General features: G+C 37.3%; 1 protein-coding gene across 7 annotated transcripts in view; it reads left to right on the top strand.

The window, feature by feature from the left end:
* CD36 (CD36 molecule (CD36 blood group)) overlaps window positions 1–7,703 on the top strand; it is a 69,633-nt gene extending 61,930 nt beyond the window's left edge. For all 7 annotated transcript variants that reach the window (XM_070616979.1, XM_070616981.1, XM_070616982.1 and 4 more), the window contains 6 exons: window positions 225–412; window positions 1,462–1,580; window positions 2,576–2,649; window positions 3,274–3,328; window positions 4,159–4,323; window positions 6,762–7,703. In XM_070616979.1, coding sequence (XP_070473080.1) covers window positions 225–412; window positions 1,462–1,580; window positions 2,576–2,649; window positions 3,274–3,328; window positions 4,159–4,323 — 601 coding nt within the window. In that variant the 3' untranslated portion in view covers window positions 6,762–7,703. The remainder of the gene's footprint in view (window positions 1–224; window positions 413–1,461; window positions 1,581–2,575; window positions 2,650–3,273; window positions 3,329–4,158; window positions 4,324–6,761) is intronic.
* The last annotated feature ends 14,439 nt before the right edge of the window (window positions 7,704–22,142 follow it).

The following is a 22,142-nucleotide window of genomic DNA, read 5'->3' as shown; positions in this document are numbered from 1 at the left end:
CTTTGGAAAACAAAAGTGAGAATAGCTCATACTCAAGTATTGAGTTCCTGGATGGTTTAAAATCTCACCAGAACTTTTTTCTGAAAATTAAACAAGAATTCTAACAAGAGTGTATTCAGTTTTTCTACATCAAAGCAAGAATATAAATCTGAAAGTAAGAAAACAGGGAATCTCCAGATTGCGGTTCAAGTTCTGAGAGTGGAGGTCTTTCTCCCTGCGTCCAGGTCGGTCTACGCCGTGTTTGGAGCTGACGTTAATCTGAAAGGGATTCCCGTGTATAGATTCGTTCTTCCATCCAAGGCCTTTGCGTCTCCACTTCAGAATCCGGATAACCACTGCTTCTGCACGGAGAAAATCGTCTCAAAAAACTGTACGTTGTACGGCGTGCTGAACATCGCTAAATGCAAAGACGGTGAGTGAGTGTTCTCAGTATCACAGTCCGTGACCCGATTTGCAGTATTCTTTAAAATGTGACCTTTACCCAAGACCCCTTTCCACTGAAAATTCAAAGTGAGAAAGCGGTAAGGGCAGAAAGTAAGGGTGGCGCCAGGAAACTTTTGTTTAGATTTTGTGTTGTTTGAGATGCCAGTTGTGTCTTGGTGTTGCAAAACTTAGTTATTATTAGGTAAAACTATACCAGTATTTCCCTGTGCTACTTTGGAAAATGTCTCTTTAAGTCCTTTGCCCTTTTTTTAAGTGGATTATTTGGAGTTTTTTTGCTATTTTTTTTTTTTTTGAGTTTGCATGAGTTCCTTCTATATTTTAGATATTAACTACATATTGGGAATGTTGTTTGCAGATATTTTTTTCCATTCCATAGGTAGCCTTTTCATTGTTTGTTTTTTTGACAGTTTCTTTTGCTGTGCAGAATCCTTATGCTCCCTATAGATTTAGGGTAAAATGAAAATAATTCCCTGAATACTTTGAGCATCCAAAATCCGTCTGCCATTTTTTCTAACTTTTTCTTCCCTAGAAAATGGTAAATAAATATGTTTTCAGTGTGTTTCTGAAACAAGAATTGACTTAAACATGAAATGTGGAGTCTCTTATTTTGCTCACATTCTTCGTATTGGAGTGGGTGTGAAGGGAGAAAGAGACAGTTCTTAAATTAAAGAAATTAATTATCAGTTCAAAGACATATTTTTGCCTGAAACATGAATGTATATGGTGGAAACTTTATGTTCGGCAGCTAAACTTTACAGATTGAAAATTAGCATCTAAGGAATGAACAAGACATTGGCTGACTGGTTAGTGGGTTGATGTAGAATTTTATATTTTATTTTTGTACAGTAGTGATCAGTTGTTAGAATTCTTCCTAACTCTCATCCCCCATTTAGTACTCAAACCCAACTAAGTATTCTTTTAATTTAAAAAGCTTTATTTTCGAGGACATCTTTCTGAGTGGTATGTGAAATGAGGAAAATGATTTATCCCCAACTGTCTCTTAAAACTTGTTTCCAGGAAGACCCGTCTACATTTCACTTCCTCATTTTCTGCATGCAAGTCCTGAAATTCTAGAATCTTTTGAAGGCTTAAATCCAAATGAAGAAGAACATAGCACGTACTTAGATGTTGAACCCGTAAGCGAATATATTATTTGATCTGATTTGTTTAATACTGTTTTTTTAAAATGAAATAAAAAAATGCATTCTCTCCTTGTCGATCACATTTATTGAATCACAGTCTTGATGAATTACTTTTATTTCAGTGAAAATTACGTTGATTTCTATTGCTTGTGAAATGTCAAGGTAATTCAATTTTAGTTTTTCAGCATATGGAACTTTATAAGCCTTTTTAGTGGTTCATAAATCAGGAATACCAATGATGGAAATGGTTCTCATTGGCTTAAGACAATTTGATATAAATTACTATTTTACATTTATTTTATACTTAACTGTAAGTATTGCTTATATGAAGAAACACATGTTATGAGGGATAAGAGAGATTTTATGGGTATATGTAAATTTGAAACTGGAACTATTACAGTTAGTGTCAAGAAAAATCTATCAAAATTCCTATAGTGCAACAGTTTCAATTTTTAAATTATTTTAATATTCTCCTTTTCAAAAGTTAAAAGAAATGCCAGAGTTTTCGTGGTCGTGTTTTGTTTTAAATAATGACAGAAGAAGGATTATAATTAAACAATACTGGGATTGCTGAACAATATGTGGATTTGACCGTGCACAGTTCAGGTGTTAAATTAATCACATGAGTTCTTATGTTTCAGTACTGTTGTTGTTGAGGCCCCAAAAACCCTTCCTGGTAAATATCACAAATCTAACTAAAACCTCAACACAAGGTCAGGCAAAGAAACTGTGTGTGTGCACATTTATATGCATGTGTGTACATATGCGTGTATGTGTATACGCACACACCTATACATGTAAAATGTGATCGTGGATAATTATGTATGCAAAATATTTAATATGTTCAATTAATTATTTAATAGATTTCACAAGTTGCAAGTAGGACAGTTTCACCTTAAGATCTATATAACAGTAAAATTAAGTTTTGGGTATTAGAATGGAATGTTTTAAAAGAAGTTGGTGATTATTTTAGTTTGTTCTCTTTTTAGATAACTGGATTCACTTTACAATTTGCAAAACGGCTGCAGGTCAACATATTGGTCAAGCCATCAAGAAAAATTGAGTGAGTCTCTTGAACAAGGTTATCATTACCCTATTTTTAGTATTTTCTTGTAAGAATGTGAGTGAATCTATGAAAGTAAGTGGGAAGAATATAATGTTTCAACTTCTCTTTGGCTTCAGGTACTAAATAATCATTATTAAATGCTTAGGATAACTTTTATTTGTAATTTAGAATTATATCTAGTGTTTATTGAAATGGTATATTTCATGTATTTTCCTGTTTATTGAAATGGTACATATTTTGGAATGTTTTTTAATTTGAGTATTTGGTGGCATCTCATTTTGCCAGCTACCCAAATACTTTCTGGAATATCCAAATAGTTTCTAGAATTCATATGTTACTTTCCTGGGTAGAATTCACTGAAAAGGGAAATCTGTACTTAGAAAAAGTCAGTCTAATTAGAAATCTGATTTATAAAAGTTTATAATAGTGAAAGATGTCTGAGAAACAGCCGTTTAAAATTTAAATGATTTATTACAGGGCACAAAAATCAAGAAACTTAACCATGCTCAAGAGCAATTAATTTCTGAACATTTATTTACACTAGTTACTACTAAACTTTCTATTATACATGTGTAACATATTGGTATATATTTTTACAATTATTTTCAATGTTTATTACAGGGCATTAAAGAGTTTGAAGAGGAACTATATTGTACCTATTCTTTGGCTTAATGAGGTTAGTATTTTTTACCCGTTAGTCATTAAAACCAGCAAACTTCTTTGTATATAAAAAAAGTTCTTGGTGTTTTAAAATTGAATATGTACGTATAGTATTTGAAGTTGAATGTGTTTCTACTGCCCATATGGATGAGTTTATATATTATTAATGATCAAATTTGTGTTAGTTTTTAGCATTTTTCTTTTAGAAAGACAAAGTGCCTCCTATAATATTGGAGTACTTTCAAAATGCATCTATTAAGCACTTTTTCTTGATGTAGTGCCGTGTTAGGAGAGAGTCGTGACTCTACGTAACTCCAAATAACGCCAGACTCACTGGGTATTGTAATGCAGTAGAAGCCAGCCAGTCTTAGGGAGGCAGGATTAGAGCAGGCACAGGCAGGCTGTCCCATCGCCTGACAAGACATTTCCAACATAATCCATGGAATTGATTAGCTGCAGAATTTGGAAACGCCTCGCATGAGCCTCTAGAGGAAGTGAGGCTGTTCACTCTTGCCGTTTCCCTCTGGCACGAGGAAACAAACATCCTTTGGAAAACTGAAATATTTCCATATGGCCGTTCTAAAGATCAGTCAGGCCTAGCATGCTGAGGAGTGCTGTGTAACCCGTTTAAAGGGAGGAGGGTTATAGTTTACTCTCCAAATATCCCACCTTGGCATTTATTGCCTTCTTAGACATACAAAGGGGATTCCATTGGCTTGTCTTGTAGATACAGTTGACTAACACTGTACAGGTGTTTAGAGAACAGAGTGATATATAAGTGGAAAGTTTTGAGTATTTTGCACCACTAATCTACTCAAATAATGCTAATTATTGACTTGATTACAGACTGGCACCATTGGCGATGAGAAGGCAAAAATGTTCAGAAAACAAGTGACTGGAAAAATAAGCCTCCTTGGTCTGGTAGAAATGGTCTTACTCAGTGTTGGTGTGGTGATGTTTGTTGCTTTTATGATTTCATACTGTGCGTGCAGAGCAAAGAAAGTAAAATAAGTAAGTGCATACAAAAAACTGTCTATTGCTTCAGTAACAGAGTTTATATATTACTGGTTTTCATTTTATCAAAGAGGGGTTATAAATTAGGCTGAAAACATTTCTGGAAATGTCTAGCCGACTATCATTTTGTGTTACATCCTTGAAGTTTTGAGATTCTTCACGTAAATTAAGACATAAATGAAGACACTGAGTAAATAAGGCCTGTGACTATCAGGTGGATCACTAGGTTACATTTTTCATTCTGTGAGGAATGGGGTGAAAGATGAAAGGGTCTCCTCTGAAAAGTTCGTACATATACAGCTTTTGTGCCAAATTCTGACTTCTCACTTCTAGTTTATTTATAGCTAGTTAATTATTCTAAAAATCACAAATAATGTATCATTGACTAGGAAAGGTAATGTAAAGTTAAAAATGGTAGCTATTTGGGGACGCTGAAATTAATGAGAAGTAAAAACTCAATAATAAATGTTAGAGAAAATACAATAAAAGTATGCTGTTTAAAAAATAAACACTGAAGTTATATGAATGCAGGATTGTTGCATCTAGACATCCTGGCCAGGCTTTGAGCAGAATCAGAGTGTTCACCCCAGGTGTCTGCTGTGGAAGCTGGATGAACAGTGAAACTTCATGAGCTAAAGCTTGAATATAAGAGGACAAGAGAATAGGAGAAAACAGTGTTCAATGCAGTAAAAGCAAATTACTCAGAAATTTGAAGAAAAAGTCAGGTAAATGTGGACAAGATTTGAGTTTTGGAAAAATGGTAGAGGTTGTTCGGGCCTCTGTGCTTTAGATATCAGTGCCTGTGCACTTTTTGCATAAAAAGGAATGAATGCCTGACCCTATCTTTCTTAAAGGGAAGCTTTATTTAATGATCATAGGTGGCATTCGTGTGGGCAGGATTTTCCATAGCCCTCCCTTCTCAGGCACCTCAAAACAAAATCTAAATAAAAGCAACATACTCGCCACGAAAATCACAGCTTCAAAACAAGTCCTTTTACTCTACTTCCAATGAGGCTGCTGACCCTCAGCTGTCTTACACTGAAATTCTGGAGCTGCCAGTGATAACTGTTGAGTTTTACTATGTGTCAAGATCATAATAAATATTTTACGTGAATTTTCACATCTAACCCTTAATAGTTTCCAATAGTTCATGCGTTTCCAATAGCTGGGGATTCATCTGCATGCATTCTACTTTCTGGAGACATTCCAGAAAATTGTAAATTTTAGCAGTGCAAAGCTGTCCATTTTCAGAGTGTGAATCAGTCAAATTGAAGATTAAAAAAATAAAGTGGAATTTTCATAGCAATGTTTCTTTTTTTGTGAAATTAATAGCTTGTGTCTGGGAAAGCAGCTCAATCTTTGTTCTGATTATTTCTGCCACTATTTGTTCATTGGAAAGAAGACTGAACAATTCTGCCTACAATCTGTTGGACAGAGTGTATTCAAAATGCTGACCTAATATATTTGCATTATAATAAATAAGGAAATATTGCATCACCCTTAAGACCTATCATTAGTCCAGAAACAAGCAAATGAGTAATGATTAAACAAAGTGATTCATATGACCATTTATAGGATAGAAAAGATCATCCACTGAAAAGCCAAATCGCAACAAAAAACTTGTTCTAGTGGGAAAGTATGTTTTTCAAAAGGACATATAGTAGTTGTAAAAGTTTTTCTGTATTATTATCTATTAAAATTACATGATAAATTTCATCAGTGCTTAATAAACCCTGAATGTCAGATTCCTTGCATCTGTATGTGGCTAAGGTGAAGAACTGAAAGCTTTTCAGAGTGCCTTTGTCAACAAGTATATTAGTTTTGCTTAAACATTTGACAGTTATAAGGAAAAGTTACTGCTCTTTACAAAACTGTCTTTTTTTTCTTTATGAGTAGAGAAGAAATTTTTTCTACATAGATTACTTGATTTACTAGATTTAGAAGAATCATAGATACAGAGTTCCTTAAAGAAGCCTCAATTTTGAGGATCATAAAAATTATGCCTTTGGGCATGTTTATAAACAATTGAAAAACTAAGGAGGTGACTGTACAAGAGGAAATAAAGCGTAAGATGGTGGCTAGAGCGTGGTTCCGCTGAATGGACCACAAAGAGAATAAGCCAATAGTCCCTTCAGAAGCCACAGTTTAAATGGCTCGCAGTGGAAGGTGGTCTGAAGGGAAATGCTCATCCAGGGCAGGTGGCATGCTCATCCAGCTCTGTGCAGCTCTTGAGACTGAAGGGGCCTTCCCAGGGATCCGGGAATGGGAACACAACCGCCTTATTCATGAGTGCATCAGAGAACGTTTCTCTGCAGCTTGAGAAACTGGGCTAAATGATTGAAAATACGATATCTCGGATGTATAGAATTTGAGTATTACCCATTTTATCTTTCCACTGCTTTCCGATAAGGAGTAACATTTCTTCTATTTTCCAGGCGACAAGGAGTCTTTACATTTATGCACCAGCTATGTCAGGACCTTTGTGAATATTAACCTACAAAATGAAGATTTAATATGCCTTATTTTTGCGAAACACACCTTATGTTATAGTTGAAGAAACGGTGGCATTTTTTTTTTTTGCACTAAGCAGCAGCCCATTTCTGAAGGATTACGAAGATGTCATTATAATCCATACTTTGAACAAAAAAAGCACTTTTAAAATTCATCATGTGTCCAATCCAATTGATTTCGTTTTCTACGGACCTGGCTTGAGCATGACCCAATTATTTTTATTTGGTACTGATTCACTCATTGATTCCCTGGTGGCAAATTCAGCAGAGGAGTGGCTGTTCCAAACAAATCCTCGACACTGAGCTCGTCTTCCCCATCATGGGAAGACCCCATCACCCTGAGCAGTGTCCCGGTTCAGTGGCAACAGACAGACCCCAGGACTGTCAGTACATTGCATTCCATGAGCATCAACTATTTTGAAAGACATTTAAAAATGGAAAGTAAATGATTGGCCTGTGAGCCCTCGCTCATACGTTACTTACGTTTCCTTCTCTATGGAATTCTTTGTACAGCAACAGCAGGCCTGATAACCATGTTCTTTACAACAATATGGGCTTCTATTTTTGTCACTGACTAGCAAATGGACATCACTTTGAGCTCTTTATGTTTAAGGACTTTGTCGTTTTCCATGTTCTGCTGCTCTTCTGGAAATCTGAGTAGATTTTGATCTTTCTGCTCAGATACGTACAACTTATGCTTGGCAACTTCAGAATGCTCTGCTAGCATTAACAGATGTACATGATAATAATGTAGGAAGATTACAAAGAGGAAAATGTGCATTAATAGTTATTTGTTGTAATATTTCTTGCTTTCATGGTCATCTCAGAAAGACTGGTTTCAACGATTAAAAGATGTTCTTCCTTAAATTCCTATGCTTTGCCTAGTTCCTGTTGTGTCATAAATTGTATACCCTAATTTTGTGTCTGAAGTATTCTATCCAAATTCATATCTCTTTATGAATCCATATTTCCTTCTGAAATATTCTTTCTGAATTCAATCTTGACCACTTTCTCCTAGGCTAATTTTTTAAGCCAATTGGAAGAAAAGCAAAAAAGATCTTTGGTTTCATCCTTTACAGCAGCCAGACTTAAGTTCTAGGCTTTGAGGGATCTTTCCTTTTTATTAGGAGACTTACTTCTTTATTGTTAGGTAATCCTGCTTTCTTTAGCAGGGGTTCACTTACTGCAGAGAGCACTAGGCCTTCTAAAAAGTTTCTCATAGAAAGGGAAGATGGACCAGGTTCTGTCTAGTGTTTTACACACCGAGGCTTATGGAACAAAGAATTAGTAAGTGGTTTGTTTGGTTACTAAAATTAACAATAACTTGGTATCCTCACGTTAGCTTCCAGCAGAGTAGATATTGAAAACCCCAAACCAAGATACCACCAGTTTGGAAGGACCTCTTGAAAACCTGAAGATACGCAAAGCATTCTGATTTAGTGTCTTTCTGTTTAACTAGGAGGGGAAAAAATATTCCTCTAAGATATTGCCAGTCAAGATGAGATTCTAGACATCCTCTTCTGATGATTGAGAGAAAGATCTACTCTCTTTGCATTCAGATATTTGTAGGCAGGTAGATCTAAAAGAAATATGAAGGAAATTTCTTTAAATAGTTGAGGCCTTCTTAGGTCAAGAATTGAAGTACAAACTATTCAAAAGAATTGGATGAGGAAATACGTATTCCCTTCACACGAGATCTGTATATCCAGTCAGCGACTCAGGTTTTAAAACCTTCATACAGAAATGCATCTAACAGTATTTAGGTATCAGAGAAAAGATTTAGACTTATGTGTCTTTAGTATTACTTACCTAAATGCATTTATATTCTAATCCTTATCATTTTTCACCATTTTTTCTCTAAATTCTATAAAATATATGGAAGAGGAAAGACAGTCCATACACAAAGATAAGTGGATTATATTAAAAATATCCAATAGGAAAAAATAGTACTTTCTTTGAACAATGGCAGATGGATTTTTTTATATGAAAAACAGGTATTAGATTTTTTTTATGTAAACATGGGTTTAGATGCATATGTGTGTGCGTACGTGCATGAACACACGTGCACTGATGTTGGAGTGGGGCATTCTGGGGAATGAATTAGTCGTTTTGTCCTAGAGAAAGTGTCTTGTTCAGAGAGGGTAAATGCTTGAACACTTGTAACTATATGTGGGTGAATTTGTGTGTTTTATTCCATAGAAAACATGTACCATTTGGTAGAAAGGGACGTCTTCATCCCAAACTATGTCTAACAAGCACCACAGCTACAGCTGTTTGTTGTTCATAACTTGTTTGAAAATCTATAGCATCTGCAAAGGGGTTGACACAGGTTAGGGAATCTATAGCATCTGAAAACGGGTCATTGTTTATTGTTGCTGACAGGTGTATGAAGAAAAAGAACAAGGTATATATCTAGCTTTCAGTTCTCAGAAAAAAAGCAAAGGGGGTATCATTTCAGGAAAAAATGTAGCTGTGGACAAATTGATTGTCCCTGAGAATTCACTCTGTGAAAGTGCTGGTTATCTGTGTTTAGATCTACACCCGGGCAATCATCTGTCAATCTTTTAACATGTTATCAAAGTCTGAACGACACAATAACTATCTCACCAGCCAGAGTTTGTTTTAGGTGTGTTCCAACTGACAGTTCAGTTTCCTGCTTCATGTCCAGTGTGTTAGGGACACTGGCAGCTCGCGCTTCACCCACCCCTGCTGACCAATCTACCATCTAAATGGATTTTATTCTCTACTTAAGTCACCACTGTTCATTACATTTTTCCGCATACACCAACAGAATTACCTACAATTGGTTTTCCTGAGCTATTTGCAGTCAGCTGAGCTAACGAACTAGAACTGAGTTAAATGTTTTATATTTGTATCAAAAACATACAGGAACATGTATTTGTTTTGCTTTTCCCTTTGGTTGCTCAAAGGTAGCTACATTTTAAAATATTTGTGAAAATAAATACTTCCATTATTAGAAAAATTACTTTGCTTTTTATTTTTGAATTTTTTAATGTATTTGGCTTCAGTGTTTGATATTCTGCTATGATTTTATATTAGTGGTTATCGTCTCTTTGTGAGTTATTTACATAGTGCTCCTATTTTCTTTTCCTATCTGTTCTCAGATGCGAGTAAGCTTATGTCTGCACATTTCAGAAATGTTTCGTTCTGCACACTCATGAAGGGGAACCGTGACGTAGCTAGGACAAACGTAAATGCTTTAAAATCTTGTTTCTTTAGTGATGTGAAACCTGAGCCAGCAGCCTCCGCGTCAACTGGGGACATGTTAAAAATGCGGACTCTCGGGTCCTGTCCCAGAGCTGCTGCCTCAGAATCTGCAGTTTACAGGGCCTCCCAGTGATTCATATGCACCAGAAGTCCAAAATGCCCTGACTTAAGTCACGTTGAAAGTGGACTAGCTGTGTAACAGTTTTATTTGACTGCTGCTGGCATTAGTTTGATTTATTGATGGAAGGACTTAAGAGATCAAAGCTATATAAGCATACTGAGATGAGAGGAAACCCATCAGACTGAAACTGTTGCTATAAATATTCCACTAAGACTTTTCCTTTGCCCTGTTGAGCTTGTAAATGCTATTTTCAGACAGTAATAAAGCTAATCTATGTGACAGGGTAGGGGATGAAGTGGTACCAACTTTATACTCCCTGGATTTGCTGAAATGTGTCATTTGAGCTGCTGGACAGTATTTATAACAAATATTCATATTTACTGCATGTAAAGTAGGAGACAGGTCAGAGGCAGATAAGAGATATTAAAATTGGATATATTCTCCAGAATTTATCTGAGATGGAAATTATCTACCTGAATAAAGGTCCTCTTCAGGATCCAGTAGTTTTATAAATTATAAGGAATAGAATAACAGCTATAGAGCTTTACTCTGGGCTAGCTGCTTGCTTGCTGGATGTCTGCAGTAGGATGGGGAGCAGGGCCGAGGGAGGAGAATGTAAAGGCAAATGCTTATTTGTGGTGCAGAATGAGTGTCTATACGATTATACTAGAGTGAATAAGGCCGGTGAGGAAGAGAAACTGAGCTGGGAACTATCTAGGTTCAAAGAGCCAGGTTGACATCTGTTGTTCTGCCCTAATCCTTAATGCTATCTTCAGCCTACACAGTTGAGGACTATGGCCCTTAGGAAAAGATGGGCCAACGTGAGGGAGAAAGAGGTGGTGGGTGGTTGTCATAAACTCTACCTCCCAAGTCTTAAAGAAGAGAATCTAGTCACTGGAGACTTCTGAGGAGCCATCTCAGAATGAAAATACAGATTGTGAGAAAGTCTTAAATATCTTCAGTTTTTGATATAGACCAGGGAGCAGGATTCTGAAAATTTTCTCTTTTCTGGAACTTATTTAAAATATCAATATATGTTCATGTTGCATATTTCCCCATAGATACCTGAATAATCATTTAAAAATCATGGTTCCGTAAGTTGGTGAAAGCTATATCTGAATTGGCTACTAATTTAGCAATTTCCCTTTATCCAATCCCCTTTCCCTTCCCAGCCCAGCCCTGCGGCCAGCACACACGCAGCACGTTTAGTAGAAGGACCAGTAGACCACAGGGGATAGTAGAATAACCAACTAAATGGATGGTTGAGTCCCTTGGATTCAGAAATTTATTCTGCAAATAATTATTTCTTGCTGAAATGTGCTATTTTGCTGTATTATTTATGTTTGCTGTGTTACTTAAGAAGATTCATCTCTGGTTCCAGTTCAAGATGGCGATGTAGGGAGATCCTAAACTCACGTCCTCCCATAGACACACCAGATCTCAAGCTGCATGTGGAACACTTTCCTCTGAAAAGACCTCAAAGTAGATAAGCAACTCCTACACATTGGTCAAATGAGAAAAACCACATCAAAATGGGGAGGAGAGGCTGAGACACAGTGTTCCCATGAACGCCATCCCCAGCATGGTGAACCACACTCAGGAAGGAGCTCAAAACCAGGAGCTTCTCCTTGAGGAGTGAAGGTTTGACCCTCACATCAGGCACCCCAGCTTTTAAGACCTGCACCTGGAAGATAAGCCCCCCCAAACAATAGCTTTGAAAACCAACAGATCTCGTATCCGTGAGACCCACAAGGCTGTAGCAGACAGAGAAACAGCTCTGAAAGGGCTCACACACTTGGACTCATCTATCCCAGGGCCCAAGCAGCTGATGGAGAGGCACCCGGTCTTCATGGGAAAGAGGCTCATTACTAACTTTTCGATGTCGGCCAGAGGGGCAGGCATCTTATTTAACATACATCTGGGGCCTGCTGGGGTACTCTTTGGGGTGGAGGCAGGCACCATCTTCATACTCTCCCTCTGCCTTGCTCCAGTGGGTAGGCACCATCTTTTTTGTCCCCCTTGGCGGGCACCATCTGTACCCTCTGCCATTGCCTCACTCCAGCTGGCTGGTGCCAGTTCCATGCTCTCCCTCTGCTGTGCTACGGAGAGCCAGTATTGTCCAGAGGGAAGCTTTTACATGCATCCAGTGTCCCAGTCTTTGAGGGTGCTGCCAAGGGACTCTCTTTGATCATCTGGCTCTAGAGGCCAGGGGAGCTGTGTTCCTGGGTCCCATGGGACCGTAACAATCAGAGACCATTCTTGGTAAGTGACCACCTCTCAGAGCACCGCACAGAGAGCAGACTGAAACATACCCTCAGGCTCTCTGTGAAAGAGGTCTGTCTGCCTGTCCTGGGGCTTCGGCTTGAGGGGCAGGCTCCAGTTTGGCAGACATCTAGAGGCTTGTGGAGATATTCTGCAAGATCTTTGTGTTTTCCCTCTGCCTTACTACAGCTCACTGGTATCTTCCAGAAAGGAGCATAGACACTTGTCTGGAGACTCAGTTTTTGCAACTGCCACCTGGGGACCCCTCTGTAGTACGCAGCTCTGGTGGTCAGCAGGACTTACACTTGTGGTCCCACAGGACTGTGTATACTTGCAAACCTCAAAAGCTGCAGCCTGAGGTCTGGCTTCCAATCAGCTTGAACCTCAGGTGCTCACTGAGATCCTCCCCTTTGGGACACTGACAGGTCTTGACACACCCTCAACTACTGGGAGTGATTAAAAACAAATTAACCCTCTTGGACAACCACCAAAGTCTGAAAGACAACCAAGAGCTAAGGCACGGTGAAACAGGAAGGCTCATCTGGTACGTGAGGCCCTCCTTCAAGAATGTGGCAGGTGGCTGTTTTATCTAATGCACAGACCAACACAGGGAGTCAAGCAAAACAAAGAAACAAAGGAATATGTCCTAAACAAAAGAGCAAGATAAAAGCTCAGAAAAAAAGCCTTAATAAAATGGAGATAAGTAATTTACCCAATAAAGAGTTCAAAGCAATGGTCATAAAGATGCTCACCAAACTCAGGAGGAAAATGAATGAACACAGTGAGAACTTCAATAAAGAGAAAATATAAGTACCAAAGAGAAGTCACAGAGCTGAGGAATACAATAACTGAATTGAAAAATACACGAAAGGGGTCCAAGGCAGACTAGATGAAGCAGAAGAAAGGATCAGTGAACTCAAAGACATGGCAGTGGAAGGCACCCAAACACAAAAGCAAAAACAAAAAAGAATGAAAAAAGTGAAGATAGCTTAAAGGACGTATGGGACAACATGAAGCAGGCTAACATTCACACTGTAGGGGTCCCAGAAAAAGATGGAGAGAGAAAGGGGTAGAAAACTTATTTGAAGCAATAATGGCTGAATACTTTCTTAACCTGGGGAAAGAAATGAACATTTGAATCCAGGAAGCACAGAGGGTTCCAAGAAAGATGAATGCCAAAAGACCCACACCAAGATGAATTAAAATTAAAATATCAAAAGTTAAAGACAAGGAGAGAAACTTAAAAGCAGCAAAAGAGAAATAACTTGTTACACAGAACGGAACTCCTGTTAGACTGTCAGCAGAATTTTCAGCAGAAACTTTGCAGACCAGAAGGGAATGGCACAATATATTCAAAGTGCTGAGAGAAGAAACTTCCCCTCAAGAATGCTCCAGCCGGCAAAGTTATCATTCATAATTGAAAGAGACATAAAGAGTTTTCCAGACAAGCAAAAGCTACAGGAGTCCATCACCACTAAGAAATGTTAAGGGACTTCTTTAATTGAAAAAGAAAGGGCACTGATTAGTAGCAAGAAAACACTGAAAGTATAAATCTCACTGATAAAGGTAAATGCATAGTAAATGTAGTGGATTAATTACTTACAAAGCAAGTATGAAGGTTAAAACACAAAGGTACTAAAAATAACTATAACTACAAAAAGTTAAGATACACAAGATAAAAAGATGTAAAATATGACACCAAAACATGAGGGGGAGCGTGAAGACATGGAGCTTCAGGATGCATTCAAATTTAAGTTGTTATCAACTTAAAATAGATTGTTAGTATAAGTTGTTATCCATGACCTTCATGGTAACCACAAAGAAAAACCTATAGGAGATACACAAAAGATAAAGATAAAGGAATCTAAGCATGCTACATAGGGAGTCGTCAAACCATATGGAAGAGAGCAGAGAAGAAGGAATAGAGAGGAACTACGAAACAGCTGAAAAACAGCTTACAAAATGGCAACACAGTAGTCCCCCTTATCCACGGTTTTGTTTTCCACAGTTTCAGTTACCCATGGTCAACCACAGTCCAAAAATATTAAATGGAAAATTCCAGAAATAAACTATTCACAGGTTTTTAATTACATGCTATTCTAAGTAGTGTGATGAAATCTTGTCGTGTCCCGCTCTGTCCTGCTCGAGATATGAGTCATCCCTTTGTCTAGCATATCCACGTTGTATATGCCAGCTGGCCATTAGTCACCATCCCAATTATCAGATGGACTGTTGCAGTATCACAGTGGTTGTGTTAAGGTAACCTTTATTTCATTTAATAATGGCCCCAAAGCCAACACTATTATTAGTTATAGTTGTTAATCTCTTACTGTGCGTCATTTATAAATTAACCTTTATCATAGGTATGTATGCATGGAACAAAACATATTATCTTTATGGTTCAATATTATCTGCGGCTTCAGGCATCCAATAGGGGTCTTGGAACGTATCCCCTATGGATAACAGGGAATAACTGTAGGTACACACCTATCAATAATTACTTTAAATGCAAATGGACTAAATTCTCCAATTAAAAGACAGAGAGTGGATGAATAGATTTTAAAAAAATGAGATGCTTGAATCTTCTGGCTACAAGAGACTCACTTCAAATGTAAGGATACAGACTGAAAATGAAGGGATGGAAAAAGATATTCCATACAAACGGAAGTGAAAAGAAAGCTGGGGTAGCTATACTTATATCAGACAAAATAGACTTTAAAACAAAGACTGTGATGAGACAAGCTCATTATCTAATGATAAAGGATCAATCAAACAAGAGGATGTAACACTTGTAAATATTTGTGTACCCAACATAGGAGCACCTAAATAAATAAAATAAATATTAACAGAAGGAAGGGGAGAAAGAGTCAGCAATGCAATAATAGTACCCCACTTACATTAATGAATAGTTCATCCAGAAGAAAATCAATAAGGAAGCATTGGCCTTAAACAAGAAGTAGGTCAGATGGACTTACAGATACATAAAGAACATTCCATCCAAAGGCAACAGAATACACATTCTTCTCAAGTGCACATGAAACTTTCTCCAGCATAGATCATACGTTAGGTCACCAAACAGGCTTAATAAATTCAAGAAGATCGAAATCATATCAAGTATCTTTTCTGACTACAATGGCCTGAAACCAATGGTTTGATTTAAGTAGCTCAAATGGTAGAAATCAATTGCAAGAAGAAAACTGGAAGAGAATCAAATATGTGAAGATTAAACAACACACTACTGAAAAAATGAGTCAAAGGAGAAATCAAAAGAAAAATTAAAAAATATCTGGAGACAAAAGAAAGTGGAAATACAACATACCAAAACATATGGGATGCAGCAAAAGCAGTTCTAAGAGGAAAGTTTTTAGCTACAAATGCCTACATAAAGGAACAAGAAAAATAACAAATAAACAACTACTTTACACTTCAGGGAACTAGAAAAAGAACAACTGAAGCCTAAAGTTAGTAGAGGAAAGAAATAACAAAGGTCAGAGTAGAAATAAATGAAATAGAGACTTAAAAGACAATAGAAAAGATCAATGAAACTAAGAGCTGGTTCTTTGAAAAGAGAAACAAAATTGACAAGTCTGTAGCTAGACTCACCAAGAAAAAAAAACTCAAATAAATAAAATCAGAAATGAAAGAGGAGACATCACAATTGATACCACAGAAATACAAAGGATCATAAGAGACTACTATGAGTAATTATATGTCAACAAATTTGACAACCTTAAAGAAATGAATTCATTTCTAAAAACATACAACCTACCAACACTGAATCATGAAGAAATAGAAAATCTGAACAGACTGGTGACTAGTAGGGAGATTAGTAATCAGTAATCAAAAACCTCCCAACAAACAAAAGTCAAGATCAGATGGCTTCATTGGTGAATTCTACCAAACATACAGGAAGAATTAATACCAATCTTCTCAACTCCTTCCAAAAATTAGAAGAGGATAAAACACTCCAAACTCATTTCACAAGGCCAGCATTACCATGATACCAACACCAGACAAGGAAGCCACAAGAAAAGAAAATTACAGGCCAATAACCCTGATAAATGTACATGCAAAAATTCTCAACAAAATATTAGCAAACTGAATTCAACAATATGTTAAAAGGATCATATACCATGATCAAGTAGGATTTACTCCAGGGACCCAAGGATGGTTCAACATCCACAAGTTAATCCATGTCATACACTACATTAACAAAATAAAGAGTGAAAATCATATGCTCATCTCAATGGATGCAGAAAACGCATTCGACAAAATTCAACATCCATTTCTGATAAAAACTCTCAACAAAGTGAGGGTAGAGGGAACATACCTCAAAATAATAAAGGCCATATATGACAAGCCCACAGTTAACATCATACTCAACAGTGAAAAGCTAAAAGCTTTTCCTCTAAGATCAGAAACAAGACAAGGATGTCCGCTTTCTCCACTTATATTCAACAGAGTATTGGGAGTCCTAGCCAGAATAATTAGGCAAGAAATTTAAATAAAAGTGATCCAAATTGGAAAGGAAGAAGCAATGCTGTCACTATTTGAAGATGACATGATGTTATACATAGAAAAATCCTAAAGACTCCACCAAAAAACTCATAGAACTAATAAACAAATTCAGTAAAGTTGCAGAATACAAAATCAACACATAAAAATTTGTTGCATGTCTATACACTAATAACAAAAAGAAATTAAGAAAATAATCCTATTTATAATTGCATAAAAAAGAATAAAATACTTAGGAATAAATTTAACAAGGACAGGAAGACCTCTACGTTGGAAACTACATTAATGAAAGAAATTGAAGAAGACGCAAATAAATGGAAAGATGTCTTGTACTCATGGATTAGAAGAATCAATATTGCTACAATGTCCATACTACCTAAAGCAATCTGCAGATTCAATGCATTGCCTATCAAATTCCAATGGCATTTTTCACAGAAATAGAACAAACAATTCTAAAATTTGTATGGAACCACAAAAGACTCCAAATAGCCAAAGCAACCTTGGTAAAGAAGAACAAAGCTAGAGGCATCACACTCCCTGATTTAAAATTATATTACAAAGCTATAGTAATCAAAACAGTATGGCACTGGCATAAAAACAGACACATACATCAATGGAACAGACTAGAGAGCCCAGAAATAAACCCATGCACAGATGGTCAATTAATTTATAACAAAGGGGGCTAGTCCTGTGGCCTAGTGGTTAAGTTTGCACACTCTGCTTTGGTGGCCCAGGGTTTCCCCAGTTGGGATCCTGGGTGCAGACATGGCACTGCTCATCAGGCCACGCTGAGACATTGTCCCACATGCCACAACCAGAGGCACTCACAACTAGAACATACAACTATGTACTGGGAGGCTTTGGGGAGAAGAAGAGGAAGAAAAAAAAAGATTGGCAACAGATGTTAGCTGAGGTGCCAATCCTTAAAAAGAAAAAAAAAATTATGACAAAGAAGCCAAGAATATACAATGGGAAAAAGATAGTCTTTTCAATAAACAGTACTGAGAAAACCAGAGAGCCACATGCAAAAGAGTGAATCTGAACTGCTATTTTACCCTAGATTAACTCAGATTAACTTAAAAATAGATTAAAGACTTAAATGTAAGACCTGAAACTACAAAACTCCTAGAAGAAAAATATGCGATCCGTCTCTTGACATCAATCTTGGTGATGATTTTTCTGTTTTGACACCAAAAGCAAAGGCAACAAAAACAAAAATAAACAAGCAGGACTACCTCAAGTGAAAAAGCTTTGCACAGCAAAGGAAACACAAAATGAAAATGCAACCTACGGAATGGGAGAAGATATTTGCAAATCATATATCTGATAAGCTAAATATGCAAAATATGTGTAAAATGATATTGCAAAATATGTATAATATGATGTTGCAAAATATGTAATGAACTCTTGCAACTCAATAGGAAAAATAACAAATAACCCAATTAAAAAATGGGCAGAAGATCTGAATAGATGTTTTTCCAAACAAGACATTCAGGTGGCCAACAGGCACATGAAAAGATGCTCAGCGTCATTAATCATCAGGGAAATGCAAATCAAAACCACAATGAGATATCACCTCACACCTGTTAGAATAGCCACTATTAAAAAGACAAGAAATAACAAGTGTTGGTGAGGATATAGAGAAATGGGAACCCTTGTGCACTGTTTGTGGGAATGTAAATTGTGGCAGCCACTATGGAAAATGGGATGGAAGGTCCTCAAAATATTAAAAATAGAACTGCCATATGATCCAGCTTCCACTTCTAGGTTTCTATCTGAAGAAAAGCAAAACAAAGAGAATCTGCACACCCCCATAATCATTGCATCATCATAACAATAGCCAAGATACGCAAAACGACCTAAGTGTCTTTTGATGGGTGAATGGATAAAGAAAATGTGGTGTATATACAATGCAATACTATTCAGCTATAAAAAAGAATGAAATCTTGCCATTTGCGACAACATAAATGGACCTTGAGCACAGTATGATGAGTGAAATAAGTCAGAGAAAGACATCGTATGATCTCACTTATATGTGGAATCTGGAAAAAAAGGGAAAAAAAACAGGCTCATAAATACGGAGAAGAGATTGGTGTTTACCAGAGGCAGGTGTGGGGGTGGCTGAAATGAGTGAAGGGCTCCAAAGGTACAAACTTTCAGTTATAAAATAAATAAGCCACGGGAATGTAATATACAAGATGGCGACCATAGTTAATAATTCTGTATTGTATATATGAAAGCTGCTAAGAAAGTAGATCTTAAAAATTCTCATCACAAGAAAAAATTTTTGTATGTACGTCGAGTAGTGGATGTTAACTAGACTTCCTGTGGTGAGCATTTCACAATATACACAAATAGCAAATCATTATGTTGTACACCTGAAACTAATATAATGTTGCATGTCAATTATACCTCCATAAAAGATAGATTATTCAGCTCTGCTAGTATGAAAAACAAATAGCAAGAATAGATGAACTTAAGCGTGAAAGGAAGTAGCTCATGTGACATGTTAGATATAAAGTAGGGCATTTGTTGAAAATAGGAAGGGATGCAAGGCAAGGGAAAACAGAATTGAAACAAAAAAACAGCTCACTAATTGGGAAAAAATATTTACAAGCCACTTATCCGACAAAGGGTTAATCTCCATAATATACAAAGAACTCACACTGCTTAACAACAAAAAAACAAACAACCCGATCAAAAAATGGGCAGAGGACATGAACAGACATTTCTCAAAAGAAGATATGAATATGGCCAATAGACACATGAAAAGATGTTCATCATCGCTAATCATCAGGGAAATGCAAATCAAAACTACACTAAGATATCACCTTACCCCCGTTAGATTGGCAAAAACATCCAAAACCAAGAACGACAAATGTTGGAGAGGTTGTGGAGAAAGAGGAACCCTCATACACTGTTGGTGGGAATGCAAACTGGTACAGCCACTATGGAAAACAGTATGGAGATTTCTCAAAAAGTTAAAAATAGAAATACCCTATGACCCAGCCATCCCATTACTGGGTATCTATCCTAAGAACCTGATAACAGATATCTCAAGAGTCCGTTGCACCCCTATGTTCATCGCAGCATTATTTACAATAGCCAAGACGTGGAACCAGCCTACATGCCCAGAAACTGATGACAGGATAAAGAAGATGTGGGATATATACACAATGGAATACTACTCAGCCATAAAAAAAGACGAAATTGGCCCATTCACAACAACGTGGATGGACCTCGAGGGCATTATGTTAAGTGAAATAAGTCAGTCAGAGAAAGACGATCTCTATATGACTCCACTCATAGGTGGAAATTAGTATATTGAGAAGGAGATCTGATTGGTGGTTACCAGGGAAAAGGGGGGGTGGGGGTAGGGTACGAAGGGGGAAGTGGTGTACCCACAACATGACTAACAAAAATGTACAACTGAAATCTCACAAGCTTGTAATCTATCATAACATTAATAAAAAAAAAAATAAAAAAAAAATAAAAAAATAAAAAAAAAAAGAAAATAGGAAGGGATGGAATTGCCAAGTAAACATGAGTCACTAAATGTGTATAATTCATTACATTTCTATGAGGCATAGAGGGATCCCATTTGTCCCCTGTCGATAACATGCAGAGAAAAACAAAAACCACAGTTGTCCATCAGGTCGCTGGCTCTACAGCTGAGGCCATACGTGCCCATGTCTCTCCAGTACAGCCGGGTAGATGTGGACACCAAGCTTCTGTATTTTGGACGCCTTTGATCAAACCCCAACTCTGGTCTCCGCACCCTCACCATCAGCCCATGCTGATGCACCAGAAAGAGATGGGATGTAGAATGTTATGTGCCTCAGGATTCAGGCATGATGGGCTTCCACCTGCTTGCACTCTCTCCCAAGTTTGTGAACCTATCCCACCTCTTTACCCTAACTCCTCACTGTGTATTTTAAATTGATTGATAAGTTATGTTAATTGATCATCTAAAGTTCTCTGAGATTTTCTGTTCCAAGGCGTCTGGGTTAGCGCCTGGTGGTGTACTTGGAGGATAGCACTGCACCCAGGTAATTTCCTGACAACACTATAGTTCTTATGTTGGGATCAAAACCAACAAGTTTCTTTAGTTTAGACTAACTCAGCATGCAAAATGTGAAGAAAATATTCAACCCTCTTGCTAAATAAACAGCAAATTACAAATCACATAGGCAGTACAGGCCCAGATGGCAAAGAAGGTTCTTTCAGAAACTGTTGGATAGTACTTGCCTGAAATCGTTCGATTGAGAAAGACTTGAACTGGTGGAGGAAGATACACAGACGAGTCCAAGATCTGTGTAGACCAAATGCCATGAACAGTTAGCGAGGTCTATCATGGGAAAGTTAAGAGAAAAAGTCCCTGGATCTCTAGGGGAAGGGAAAGTCCCTAAAGTGAACTATGAAATGGGCAAGTCGATGTGTGGATTTAACCACTGACGCCATTAAATGGGATAAACATTTACAGCCAAACAGTTTAATTCACTGTCACATCGTAGAAATATTTACAAACAAAAGCTCTCAAAGTTCAGGGTATATTAATAGTAGGGTTCACTTCCCAACATTAAAGCTACATTTGACTCCGTTTTATAGACATGCCGAATAAGATATTTATCATTATTGAAAACGCGCTTAAGCTACTAAAACAGGAAGCCGAAAACTTTCTCTATAGAAGAGCAGACAGAAAATATTTCAGGCTTTGTGGGTCGCACAGGCTCCATAGCAGTTGCCATGACTCAACTCTGTCAATGTGGCACAAAAGAAATTATGGACAGTACCCAACAAATGGGTGTGACCGGGTTCCGATAGAACGCCATTTTCAAAAACAGAGGGTGGACTAGAATTGGCCCACAGGCCACAGTTTGTTGATCCCTATATCAGAAGGTGCTTAAACTTTGTAGACTGAGGTACAAGGGGTAATGACTTTGAGTGACTTGGTTCTCCTGAAGGTCCATGGAACACTAAGATTACACGAGTAGTAGGCTATCGTAGCTGGGTAAAGTATATGCGATCCAGAATTTAGGCCACACAGAATAGATATTTTTTAGCTGATTGAATTGGCTTGCCCCACACCAACAGGGGAATTTCTGACTTTTGGGATTAGAGGCCCAAGTTACCGTCTGAATGGGGTTGCTCTGCTTGATATGAGCCAAATGATTACATAT

This window comes from Equus przewalskii, chromosome 4 (assembly GCF_037783145.1).
Source record: "Equus przewalskii isolate Varuska chromosome 4, EquPr2, whole genome shotgun sequence".
NCBI lineage: Eukaryota > Metazoa > Chordata > Mammalia > Perissodactyla > Equidae > Equus > Equus przewalskii.
Note: the sequence above shows the minus strand (reverse complement) of the source record. Positions and strands in the feature narration are given on the sequence as shown.